The following is a 13,958-nucleotide window of genomic DNA, read 5'->3' as shown; positions in this document are numbered from 1 at the left end:
ATCAGAGCACAGATCCAAAGGGACTGGAAGAGGCTCAGGACCTAACGGTCTTCAGCGTGGGCAATCAGTCATCACGCTTGCAAGGCTACAAATCCTCATGGGCCCTGGCAGAGGGAACCCTACAATCAGAAATATCCCAGGAAACAACGGGCCACCATGAGGGCTGAGTGCCATCAGTGAAATGTTTGGCCCAAAGCACAAGTCCTTTGTTTCTTAAAGGAAATAAAAGTCCTTTATTAAACGTGGAAGTTTAAAACAAGAGTCCTGACTGTAGTCTGACTCGGCTTCCTCCCAGATCTCCTTTTCCTACCCTTGGGTAAGTCTGGGTTCTCCCGTGCCAGCCTTACCTTACTTAGAAATCATTATGAAAGTGAATCCCCAAATGATGATTAGCAATCACCCTCCAGCCAAGCCAGCTGTCAGTAAACCTGGCAAACTCCAGAATCCCATCTGGCAAGTCAGAGAGTAACCGTCCCGTCAGTGTACCATTCTGTTCTCTACAGGCACACATTAGACGTTGGGCATGTCCCCACACATCACATTAACCCAAGGGCTCAAAATCTACAGCAGATGCCCTCACTACACCGACTGGCTGAATCACCCACTAAGTACCGACAAAGCTCTGCTTCTCTTGCAGTGAGCATGATGCAATGAAAGGAGCATGAGAAGCCCAGCTCTGCCACTTATCAGTGCTGACTTTGGGTCAATATACCAATACACATTTGGAAAATGAGGGGATTGGATGAGCTGGCTTCTAGAGCTAAGAAATTAAGTGGATACCTGGGACCTATGAAAAAACTGGATGTTTGGGGCCAGGATGGACATCCTTCTCCACAAGGGAGGGCATCACTGCCATCACATTCCACCAAAGCAGACCCGAACCCTCTATCAGCCGGTAGAGGCATTTCACAAATTATCAGAGGCAGAAATCAGGGGAAGCTTACAAGGCTAGTCCCTGGATGGCTTTCCAGCCGGCCCTAGCCCACTCTGCGCTCTGCTGGCTGAGAAACCTGGATGAGGAATTGCACAATTTTAGTAGAGGAATAACTACCACCACAAACTGGGACAGGAACAGTAACTGGAAATGGGATTTCATCAGCATGGGCTACTCCCAGGAAAGGACACTCCCTCTACCAATTCAGGACAGCCCTTTTTCTGTAACTTAATAGTTTCAGAAAATTGCTTAGAGGTAAGGTGATTTACCCATAGTCACAGGCAGGATTAAAAACCAAACCCATCCTCAATAATTAATTTTTATGTATAACATGAATTTAAGAACTTTTACATAATTACCCCAAAACATAGCCAGCCATAGCCAGCCTTTGAAGTTATCTTCCACATCCAATATGATCCTTTGATCTCATTTGATCCTCACATCCTTATGACCTAAGCACTATGGGATGCTTCATTCTACATTAGGAGAACAGAGCTTCAGAAAGGCCAATAGACTTGCTCAGTCACCAAACTAATTGTGAAGGAAGGATTTGAAGGCAACAAGTACTTCAAGCTACTAATACTTTTAAAATGAGTTCTTCTTCATAGTTAATTGTTCAGAGCCCATCTCTCTTCCAAAGATATTGGAATCACATTAACCACAAGGTTTAAATCCCAATTGTTTTGCACTTATTCAGTCACTTTCCTTATTCTATGAGGAATTATCTGTTGAAGAATTTCCCATCATAGAAATGTATTATGAAATCACAAAAACAGGCAACACTGCCGTCCACTTAACTGAAGAACATGTCGCCAAAGGCACACGTGAGGGTGTGCCCTTTCACAATATGAATCTAACCTAGGTAAGGAGGCAAGGAAAAAAGGAGTCCAAATCAGGTCTTGGACACTGCACTGCTCTGTGATTGTGGGCAGGTCACTGAACCTCTTATTCATTCACTGTGAAATGGAGATAACAGCACCAATTTCCCAAGGATCAAATGAAATATTTACAAAGCACCTGGCAGACCTTAAACGGGCTATGTGAGTGAGTGTTCGCTGTTATGAGCAATATCTTAGAAACAGCAATTGAAGGAGCAACGGGCCACTCTGAAACACCAAATTCAATACTGGAAACCTTTCTCAACAGACACATTCAGCAGTTGACTTCGTAGCTGTCAATACCAGAAGCGTGTCACATTTTTTACTTGTGAGAAATGTAGAATGGTAAGACCAAGTCAGTATTTCTCGTTACTATCCTTTTCCCTAAACTTGATCAACAATTGCACAAAAACTCTCCTTCCCAGCATTTTTTCGTTTTAAAGATCAAACCTAATCCAGCATTTCAGCCAGGTATGATTACTGAAGTCATTAAGATGTCACTCTACTGGGGTAGGAACTTAAAACTCCGCCACTCACAATCTGAGCATTAATCTGCCAACATGAGTTTATCCTCTCACAAAAGTAAGGTCTCATTTGATGCAGTTCTGAGCTAGTTCAAGCAACAGCCCAACAACCACTTGTCAAACTTGTCAAGTCTGCTATTGGAGCCTACAAGCTTTAGGGCCCCTTCCAGCCAAGGTTCTAGAGTCACCAATGTCATCATCATTATGACCCTGCATCATCTAGTCTCAAGACTGGGATGCAACTGCTGCAGGAATCTAAACATACTCTAGGCACAAGGAAGTGAGGACTTCAACTAACATCCTAAGAACTACAACTGTACACAAAATTAGAGAGAGAATCCAGTCACATTTCATCTTAACTGAGGCCCAAAGAGGTAATGTGAGTTGTTCATCACCACACAGGGAGTCAACAGCAAAGCCTGTGATTCTGAGTCCTCTTCCTCCAAATTCAATGCTTTCTAATGCCTATCAATAAAGTCAAGATAGCAGTTTACAACCCAAATTTTCAAATGTTTACATTTAAACAAAAAAAAAAAAAAAAAAATCAGGTGGCAAAACCAATGCAAGTGTTTTATTTAACAAACTTTACAATGTAAACACTTCTATTGCTATGTACAAATGTTTGTTTCAAAATTAGAACAGTAACCACAGAAAACATTAATACAGGACTTAAAACAATCCTTCAAATATTCCAAACATTGTAATTTATAAATGCATACAGGTAAAAAACAAATTCCAAAAGGATGACAAAGTTTGAGCAACATAACCTCGCTTTCTGTAAGATATAATCCAAAAGTTATCCTGGAAAAAGGAGAGGTTAAGTTTTGTAGGGTTAATACTCTGCCATTTGTAAATTGTAGTGTCTCTGACGAAGATGAATTTAACCATTAACTACTTTACAGGGTACCACGGGATTGCTCTACACCTTAATCCCGAATATAGGCAGATCATCCAATTTTCTGGTCCCATTTCAAGAAAAAAAGGGTTGTATTGAATTCGTGCTGAGTACTCCTTATAAATTGTAGTTAAGTAGGCCCTTCGAGTACTAAAAGAAAGAAAAAACTATGTTAAAATTTTTCGTTGTGGTTTTCATTAATATAAGTTCTTGAAGTGAACATATTTATATTCAAATAAGTCTTGGGAGATTGCTTCCAGAAAGAAAGCTTTTATACAGGAAACAATGAAATTAAAAGATTTTCAACAGTTTTTTCAGATTTTTCTGTGTTAGGAAAACTACAAGTTTCAGAATCACAGAATCTAAAGAATTGGAAAATACTTCAGAGGCTGTGCCTAATAAGGAATCCCCTTATATTTTTGACAAGTGGCCATTCAAGCATCTCCTTGAAGAACTCAAAAGAATTCACCACTTCGCAAGGCAGTCCATTACACTTTATGGAAATCTAATAGGAATATTTTTCTTTTGAGCCAACAGTTTTGCTTAACTGTGGAAACATACAAGCACTCGTACCCTACAAAACTTTTTCATGTAAATTAGGTGAGGCTATCTTTTGATATAATACAGGAAAAACTTCTTGAAGAAACATTTGTATTTTATAAAGCAAATGAACACTCCAATGTGTTTCCTAAAAAGCTCTCAATACTTTCACCTCATTTTTTAAAATCATTTCTGTTTCTCTCCAAATCTTGCCTTTCCATAAAATTTAGTAGCTCTTCACAAGCTAACTTAAGTCCACTGTTTTGTTTGTTCTCTCATATTCCAGACACCTCCTTGCACATTAGAAGGTTGTAAATTCACAATACGTGTATTATCTTTTGTTTTTTGACTCGTTAAGTATTATATATAAAGAAGACCCAGTTCCTAAAAGCACCATCTGAAATATCCATATTTTAATACTGTATTGATAAAATGTAATGATATATTGATACAGATCCTGCATTTGTTCTTATCAGATTAAACCACCACATATTGTGCTTAGATTTTCTGTAAGTTGAGATCAATACTTATTTAAAAATCATACTCCCAAAATAAAGGTGTCATTTCTTGAATATAAAAAAGTACTTAAAATTTAGTTATTTCTTTATAAAACAGGTCAGTGAAAATAGGTACTGCTGAATTTTCAAACAGTACTCTAAAAATATTTATATGTGTTTAGCTGCATATATGCACACACACACACACACACACATATATGCACACAGAGAGGATAAAAAAACCTATCTTTTTGCCAGCACAACTCAATTAACTGAAATTGTTATCTATGATTCTCTAAGAAATGATATCTGTAACAGCAGACAATTCTAAATGCGTAACATCTCCTGGCCATCAAGGTCCGAAATAAAAAATATGATCCATGACTTGCTTTGAAATTTTATAAGAGGTTTTGTCTACCTGTGTAAAGGCCAGGAAAACATGTTAAGATTAACTGAAAAAGGTTGCTCCTTCCTGGCCCTTTCCATCCATCCATCCATCTATCCCTCCACTCCCACTTCCAGCAGCCTTTTTTTGACAAGGGGCATCTTAAACCTTGGGATAATTTGCCCCTTACTATAATAAGGGGCACAATAATAGGCACCAGGGTCTAAAAAAAGAGGAAAAATTAGGCACTTAGAAAAAAAAAAAGCTCTCTTCCCTTTAGTACTATCCAGTTAAATAATAGCGAATTCAAATGTCGTTTAAAGTTCATTCCACTTGCATGACCTAGGCAATAATCTAGCATCCAATGATAGGTCTTAGAATGGAAGAGTCCACATATATCTAGTCCAATCAACCTCATTTTATTTCTGATAAAACTTGGGCCCAGAAAGAAGTGACTTGATCCAAGTCACACAAGTAACAATATTTGAAACCAGGTCTTCTGATTCCACATCTAGTGTATCTTTTCCATCACACCACCAGGCATTTAGACCATCCTTCTCAGTTTACAGTGTCATATCAGGACTATTGACTTTAGTTTTCTTAATAAATAAGACTGAGAAAATATGCAAAACTTCTAGCACTTCCTCACATTCAGGGCAATGATTTCCATCACAAGGGCTGAAAATGTCAGAGGCCCTTGTTGAGGCAGGGGAAGGGAGGTATGTGTATGTTTAATGTTATCTCTTTATACTCAAACAGGTTAGGAACAATGTTTTGTTGGGGGAAGGGAGAAAGGTGAAGTGGTGGTGGCTCATGGCTCACTATTAGGTATGTTCTTACTACTTATCAGTTGTTCTTTGGCAAAATCAAAGAACTAAAAGCAAGATTATAAGTGTTAAGGACAACTCAGTCTACTACTTCTGTAGAGCTAACAGAACCTTATTGATATGTCTCCATAAAATGGTGCAGGAAGACTTGATTTGTATAGAATATATTGGAAATTTCAGACATTCTGAAATGCTACTTTTTATCCTTATAATCTGTATTTTTCTCCCTCTCATTCTGACTCCTTTCCTTTCCCATGCCCCTGCCCTCAAAAACAAAAACAAAACAAAAAAAAAAAAAAAAAAAAAACAAAACAAAACACCAAAACTACCTATTTTAAGAAAAGCCAATTTTTTAAAATCCCATCTATTCATTTGGGGATCCCCAAAGGAGGAGAAAGCTGCTCCCAATCTCTGGTTGCTTCTATCAAGTGTCGCTGCCCATGACTCATCCACTCTTCCTGGTCTTCATATATCCTTCCACAAAACCAACATTTAAACATACCCTGTACTGATTCACCTGGTAAGGAATCCACTACCTGGTAGCTGTTCTTGTGGATCTTTTTAAGTTTCATTTTCAGCATAGTCTGCTTTTTCACTGGCATTGCCTCCGTGTTCTGATAGATAAGTCGACTGTGATGCCGTTTTACACCTAGCTGGTCACATGTTCGCTCAGATAAAACCACTTTGAGGACATTGCCTTTGTACTTGTTGACAACCTTCATCACATTAATCACTTCCACTGAATCAACATCTGGATGGTTTAACACAACAACTGGCTGGTTCCGGCGGGGGCATTTAATCAATTGTTCTGTTCTGACAGGCATAAGTCTGAGATGTCTTGATGTCATAAAAATACAAACATCTGGAAGCGAGTTGCTGGAGTCAGATTGAAGGTCTGGTTTTTTCTTGGAGATAACTGCCTCCTTTGTCTTCATTTTGGACTCCGTGGGATCTTTGAAAGTCATTTTTTCCTGCTTATCCTTGTCAACGGCTTCTTTTGGCTGTGAACATGCAGAATTTGATTGGTTAAAAACAGTACTAGTAGTCAGTTCTTGATTTGGTTTATTCTCCAATGATGTACCAAGATTCCTGGAACTCTCTGTTGACTGACTTTTATTTGTCAAAGATAAATCTACTTGTTCAAGAAAATTGAAGGAAACAGATGTTGGCGACAGCCTTTTGTTGCCAAACACATTGCAAGGCCGCTTATTCTCTACTAAACGTTCCTTCTCAGTGGAACTGAGCTCTCCCAAGCCAGGTCTGGCATCAGGACCCTTCCTCCTTTCACCACCCTCCGGGTGCTTCTCCTCACTGTTCTGGACTTGCATCTGCTGATGAGTAAATTGTTCAATACCAGCAATGTTGTTCTGTAGTTCCCAACGTGGGCGAGGATCTAGGTTCAGTGCAGGATGTGCCAGAACACAGTCTATGGGAGTTCCCAAAGGTAGGGAGAGATGTTCCACAGGGTTTAAAGGAGACAATGAAGGTGCTGAAGAATCAGTAGCAGCAACCAACTGGACGATTTTCCTTTGCAATGAATTGACTGATGTTGTCCTACAACAACTTGCATCGTCCCATTTAATTCCTTCGGGGATATTTTCAATCCCAGAACTGAGAGAAAATACTGATGAAATAACAGGACCATCTGATGAAGTGCTTTCTGAATTCTGAATAGTAACTCCCATCAGATCTTCCAAAATAATCTCCTCAGGGTCTTGGGTGTTGTTATCATTTTCTCCAATTAAAGTGATGTGTGATTGTTCACCATGTAATGAGGAATTTGGCACCCAGTTTAGATCACCTGAAGGTTCTTTTGCTTGTGCTTGTTTCGGTGATTTGCTGTAAGCTACCATTTTAAAACTACCAACTTCATTTCTATGCAGAGAGGCCCTTGGGCTTACTGGCAAAATGCCTCTTTCTGCAAAAGTCCCAATAGCTTCAGCAGGTCTGCAAGTTGAAGGTGATTTCTCTAAATGATTCGGAGATCGGTCTTGATAGGAAGAGAGGGCAGACAAATGTGACACAACACCTGACCTTTTCAAAGGACTGCATAAAGTACCACTGTTCACCACAGACAACGAAGAACAACACTTATTTTGTCTCATATCACCATCTCTTGAGGAAACAGGAGAAAGAGCTGCTCGATATGGAACTGAAGGCATTTCTTGCCTCCACTCCCCAATTCTGTCACGATTTGGACAGGACTTACATGGGCTTTGATACATCTCTGCTTTATCCTTTAACACTTGAGAAACACAAGTCTTTCTGCGACCTAGATCCTTCACATGGGTATAATCTGTGGAGTGCAGATTATTAATGTCCAATGGCTTTTCAGGACTCCTGTGCACTGCTGGTAGAGCTTGTTCAGTAGGCACTAGTTTTTCTCGCTCATATGGCACTGTGGATCTGCTCACAAGCTCATACTTACCTTCATCAGAGCCAGGCGCAAGGCCACTTTTTTCTTTCAGAGGAATTAGCTTTAAAACAAGTTGTTGGGTTCCATTGACTACCTTCACATCTATCAACTGGGCTAAACAGTTCTCAGGAACTTTCAGTTCGGCTGGGGCCACCACAGTCAGTGGCACGCCTGGCTTCACAGCTTCTTTGGCTGGTGACAATAACTCGACTTCTATGTTTTCATTCTCAAAAAAGTTAACTTTGCTTGGTTCTGGAAGGCAGGCTTGGTCAGGAGCTGAAGCTGCTTCCTCCTTGCTGCACTCCCTGGACTTTTTAAAGGGAATAGGTTCACAGTCTGCTCTGTCCTGATCTCCATGGCCAGGGAAACATAAAGACAAATCTGATGGCTCATTCAGAAAAGAACTTGACTTAGGACCTTCACTGAAAAGAACCTCAGAGTTCTGTTTGGAAAAACTGATTCTCTTTGACTGGTATTCCAGAGTCTGTTTAAAAGTTCGCTTCTCTCCGCTGGTCTCATGAACTCGTCGTGTGTGCTTAACTATGTAATCATTTCTGACGGCACCATAATCACAATACTCACACTGATACGGAAATGATCCTGTGTGTTTCACCAAATGCCTCTGGAATTCTCCTTTTGTGTAGGAGACATAGCTGCAGTGTGAACAAAAGAATTTTATATCTTCATGCTGGAGTGTGTGCTTTTTATATTGCAGAGCGTCCTTGGTAGAAAATCGGCACTTATCACAGTAATATTTGCCTGGCTGAAAGTTTTTTACTTTAAATTGGTTAGTAATAGTCCTTGAAGTAGCATTGTCTTTATTTCCTGAATCAATAGCATTTGGCATATCATTCAAGGAAGGGAAGGGAGGAGATACACCTAAGTTGCACTTGACACAAGCAAAGAACATCTGGTCCTTTTTCAGCTCCTCGAGTGGGATTTTTTGAACACTTCTACACCTCATACAAGTAACAATAGACATCCTGTCATCATCCTCTGCCCTTCTCTCTTGATACCCATGGAGGCGGCGAGCTTCATGCCCATTGGGCTGAACTTCATGCCCATTGGGCTGATTCACATGTTCACTGTCAAGTTGTTTGGGGGATGTAGTCAAAGAGTTATTTCTGTCATTCACCTGATTTGTATACAACTGTGGTATTATTTCCTTCATTTTCTTAATTTGCATTTCTAAAAACAATTGTGTGTTGAGTTCCAAGCCTTCAGTCAATGATATCTCTGGTATGCAATCCTCGGCATGTTCCGTTCCTGGCATAGAAGCAGCTGCCTCCACAGCCAAGCTTATTGTTCCTTATTGGCCAGGAAGGCTTCAAGACTTTGATTGAAAAATGCAAGGGCCTTCAATTTTCTGAAGATTTCAATCAATTGCTAAAACAAAACAAAATCAGAAAAACAGAATTAATTTAATGAATCTTATTTTCTGGCAAAGCTTAACATTTTATTAAAAATTCAATTTAAAATATTTTATGGCATTGTTAATAATGGAAAATTTTATTTAACATCTCAATATATGAATGAACCAGAATGCACTATTAAAAGTTTTTTTTGTTATTGTTGTTTTTTTAATTGGGTAGAGAAGGTGGAGGGAAGAGAATGTAAAAAAATCAAATAGCAAATCCCCACAATTTCTGCTTCAAAACTACCAGTGAAGTAAGAATATCTAATTCCCAATGATGCCTACAGCATCACCATACTTCCACTGCTGTTCTTTGGTCATTTCAATCCTATGGTCTGACTCCTTATAACCCCCCTGAGTGTTCTTGGCAGAGATACTGGAAGGGTAGGCCATTTACTTTTCCAGCACATTTTACAGATGAAGAAATGGAGGCAAACAAGGTAAAGTGACTAGCCCAAAGTCACCCAGCAAACAAGTGTCTGAGGCCAGGAAGAGGAGTCCAGACTTCAAACCCAGCACTTTGGCCCCTTTATCAATAAGCTGCCCAATAGCACTCTACTTCTCTTCTGAAAAAGGAATAGTATTTTACTCCCCTTCTGAAAAAGGTAGTAACTGTGCCATCTTCATTGCTTGTGTGTCTTTCTTTATAGAAAGTTACTCTGAAGTTAATGTCAATTTAAAACTTTGGGTTGTACTCAATAACTTAAGTCAATTCAATACCAACACAGACTATCTATCAGTCTTATATAAAACATAACTGGTATTTTGAAACAAACCAAAAAAAGACAATAATTGGTCATTCTAATAACAATGGTTTATAAAGCAGAAGATCTCAATCCTAGTCCCATGTTTTCTACACTAACAACTCAGTTCCCTTTAGTATTCACCAAGAGTTAGGACAAGTAAAACTAAAATAAGACAATGAATCTAAAACTGATTTTTAAAATATAAAGCATTTCACAGAATTAGATAGGATGTTCTGACAAGTTCAAGAAGAGGTGATTTCATCAACACAGGTACCCCCTCTACCAATGTAGAAGTAAAGCTTAATAAACAAGCATGAGTCATTATAGCTGAAAAAAGTCATTAGCTTGTAGGACAATTTTCTGGACAGTTCAATGCATCTTCTGATGATGGGCTGTCCTTCGTCCTCTAGCTCCACGAGACCTACCAACAGGTTCTACTGCAATGGCATCACTTCGCAGAACCTCAGGTTCTAACAAGTGACAAAGTAGACCAGTCACCAAAAAATAATGAAGTACTTACTCTTAAAAATTCCAGGAATGTGAAATAGTGAGTGAAAAGGCAGAGACTAAAAGCTCTGGAGTGCCAAGGACATCTCTGCAAGTAAGTGGGCTATCCCACAGACTTTCCCCCTCTCCAGGGCTCCCAGCTCTACAGACTGGGGGGGGGGGGGAAGAACCCCTGGCACAAGGCTACACCAGCACTGCTGTCAACTGCCAAGGAGTCAAATTTGCATATTGATGTAAGAGAATAAATCTCTGTACAAGGAATAATAAGGTTAGTGTCACTGGTAAAGTCAAGTAAAAAGAGAACAAAGTGTGAGAAAACTATTAATGTTGTAAAGAAAAGTCAGAGAATTGGATTGTTTTTAAATTAAATTTTATGTAATCATTCCCTATAATTCCAGAGATAACAGGAACCACTAGAGTTTACTGAGCAGGGGAGTGATATCCCATTTGTGCTTATAGATCAGAAGAAGGAACAACCTGAAGCTGGAAGGCCAATTCAAAGGCAATAGAAGCCTTCCCCAGGATGGTGAGAAGATGAGACTGTGAAAACATAGCATGGACAAGAAACTGAAGATGACGCCCACATCAAAAGTCTGAGTGGCAAGATGGCAGTGTCCGTCAGCATGGGCCATTTGGAGCTGGAGATGTCTATGGGACTGCTAGAGAAGCTTCTGCCTAGAAGCAGGAGAGATGAGGTGCACATAACCGGGTCTGCAGGCCATCTGCACAGAGATAACAGCCTCCAGGAGAGCGGAGATCAAATGCCCAGAGCTTGCACCTCTGGGCCCTCTAGAAGGCCGAGAACCACAGAAGTCTTTGGGTAGGAATCTCCAAAGGCGAATGCTCCCAAATTGTCAGATCTGATCCAGACAAGTCATCCTACCCACCCTCAGGTGTCTGCACTAAAGAAGCTGTCCCATTCTACTTGGTTCTGGGTAGTAAGAATGAATATACTTAGTTCCTAACAGAAGCATTTTTCATGATAGTGCATTTAGAAACAAAATTTCGAATTTACATTGCTATGTACAAAAGTTGTGTTCATACGCAAAGTGATACAAAGAACAAGTAGGAAATATGATCAAAACCCAGGTATTTCATGACGTTCAGGACAATTAGAATGAAGCCACTACCTTTAAAATTAAAACAAACACATTTTCTCTCCAAGTTAAGTCTTTCTAGATGTCATATTATAGAGAAAAAAATCGTGAATTGAGTCAAAAATCAAACATTTATTAAGTACCTATTTTGTATCAAACAGGAAAAAAAAAAGCCCTCAAGGAGTAGGCAATCTAATAAGGGAAAACAAAATAAAAAGCTGAAAAGACCAATCTCAGTCAATCCCAAGGTAATGCAGGCAGATGAGAAACAAGATGTTTGAGCTGAGGAATGAGGCAGAGTACCAAGGCTGATGAGACTTTACAAAATAATGAGCTTCGGGGGGCAGGGTGGAGAAATCAAAGAAGCTCGAAAAAAGTCCTGCCAGGGAAGAGACAACAGAGGGACTCCACATTGAAGACTAGCTTCTTTTAAAAACCAATCTGGCATTAGGTTAAAATCACCTCTGAAGGGTCATAAGCACTACAGAAAGTCATTCTCTTTTTATTTACAGTAATTGACCCATGATATCATCCAAATGATAACTTGTCCTGGAGCCGGTGCATATCAATAATCCATCTGTGCTCAAAGAGTTACCTGGGGCACCAAGGTGGCAAGGACACAACATTAAACGAAAACCGTGTTCCTACACGGTCTTCTGTCAGAGCTCTCCCGTTGCCCACATAGTGATTTTCTCCAGATGTCAGGTTAAGTGTGGTCGCCAGGCAACGCTGTTTATTGTTCAACAATACATCTCCATGGTAACATCTATTTTCAGATGGCTTCTTCAAGATGCCAGTTTAAGCTATTTAATTTGACTCGTTCTCCTCCCCCTGTTTTCTGGACAGCCTGGCTCTTAGCTTCTGTTTCTCCTTGTTCTCTGAAGTGATGTGTCCTAACTCAGTCCTGATTCTGGGCCATCCCATCTGATTGCTCACAGATGCCTTGAAAGCTGTGGCCATCAGCATTATGGGGCTCCCTCCCCATTGTTCCTGCTGCTCCAAAGACAGGGCTCCTGCAGGCATCCCTTTCTGTGCAGGGAAGTCATGCCCCTCTGCTCCCACCTCCACCCACTTTTAATGAATATCCCCTCTAATAGTTTATATTAGCAGGAAATAGCAAGAGAAGTACACTCAAATGGTCCCTCTGGCAGCCTCTCCCCCAAGATCAGAATGAAGAGATAATAAGGAACTAACTGCTAGATTTGGAATCAGAAAATCACTTCTGGTTTACAGAGCCCTTTCCACTGTATCATTAAGATATTTCAATACTGTTATCTCACCTTTATTCCGAAACCTACAGAACAGGAAAACTAAGCAGTAAATCATTTTGAATCTCATCAATGAGGCTTATGTGTCTAACCAATACAATAAGGACAAGTAATTCCATAGGACTTTAAAATGAATGATCAAAAAATGTAGTTTTCACAACTTTTCAAGTTTTAAATAGTTCTTTATGCATGGAAAGTTTTCATTTTTTCCACAAAAAGGAAGAATTCAGGATTTTCTTTCCTTGATTCCTCTGACCAGATTTTGATTTTTTCTTTAATTAGTGAATGATTCAAGTGCTGCCAATAATGCCTCAAAGGGCTTAAAATATAGCAGACACTGGCTATAACATCCATTTATTATTATAAAGATTGGATATAAAGAAATTTTGTAAAGACTCAGAACAATAAAACAAATAAAACAGTTAAAAAAAATAGTCCAAATGTTTTAAGATCTGGAAATTAGAATCTAGCATCATGACTTTTAGACCTGCAAAAGAGTAGAAAGTATTCTTCTCTGGCAAATTCTCAAATCTGGAAGGGACCTCAGAGGCTATTTAATCCAATTTCTACCTTAACAAAAATGTTTAGCCTCCTCCTACAAAAATCCCTGACAGGTGATCAAGCCATCTTCCACTCGAAAATGGAAGAAAAACCTATTCTAGCCAGAGAATCCATTCCACTTTGGGTTCCACCCCCCCTTCTTTATATCCAGCCGACAATTTGCCTCTTTGTATTCTGGTGTTTGCTGCTTGTTCTGGGGCCAAGCAAGGGTTCTAACTGCTTCTTCAAATGCTAGCCCTTCAAATCCTTTAAGACACCCCAGTTCTTTCTTACCCAAGCTAAATGCTGGCATTCTTTTTAAACTCCTTAGATAGCCAAGTTGCCAGCCCCCTTTTCCCATCCCTCTTATCCCCCTTCAGGCACCCTCCTTGTCAATTTCCTTAATAAAATCTTTAAGTCAGACTTGGCCATAATGCCATAAACAAAAGGAAGTGCCATAGATGAAAGATTTACTATAACACTAGTATGT

The 13,958-nt window shown here is 39.6% G+C and overlaps 1 protein-coding gene across 12 annotated transcripts in view; it reads right to left on the bottom strand.

Annotated features, from left to right (window-relative positions):
- Window positions 1-13,958, bottom strand: part of ZNF518B (zinc finger protein 518B) — a 70,733-nt gene that overhangs the window by 25,632 nt on the left and 31,143 nt on the right. For 4 of the 12 annotated variants that reach the window (XM_074274798.1, XM_074274796.1, XM_074274797.1 and 1 more), the window contains exon 2: window positions 2,886-9,282. In XM_074274798.1, the coding sequence (XP_074130899.1) occupies window positions 5,849-9,169 (3,321 nt within the window). In that variant the 5' untranslated portion in view covers window positions 9,170-9,282 and the 3' untranslated portion in view covers window positions 2,886-5,848. Of the gene's footprint in view, window positions 1-2,885; window positions 9,283-13,958 lie in introns of those variants that run through there. The other 8 variants (XM_074274808.1, XM_074274803.1, XM_074274805.1 and 5 more) reach the window with 8 other exon arrangements.

The sequence above is a fragment of the Sminthopsis crassicaudata genome, chromosome 6 (genome assembly GCF_048593235.1).
Source record: "Sminthopsis crassicaudata isolate SCR6 chromosome 6, ASM4859323v1, whole genome shotgun sequence".
NCBI lineage: Eukaryota > Metazoa > Chordata > Mammalia > Dasyuromorphia > Dasyuridae > Sminthopsis > Sminthopsis crassicaudata.
The sequence above is the reverse complement of the archived record's forward strand: the minus strand, read 5'-3'. Positions and strand labels throughout refer to the sequence as shown.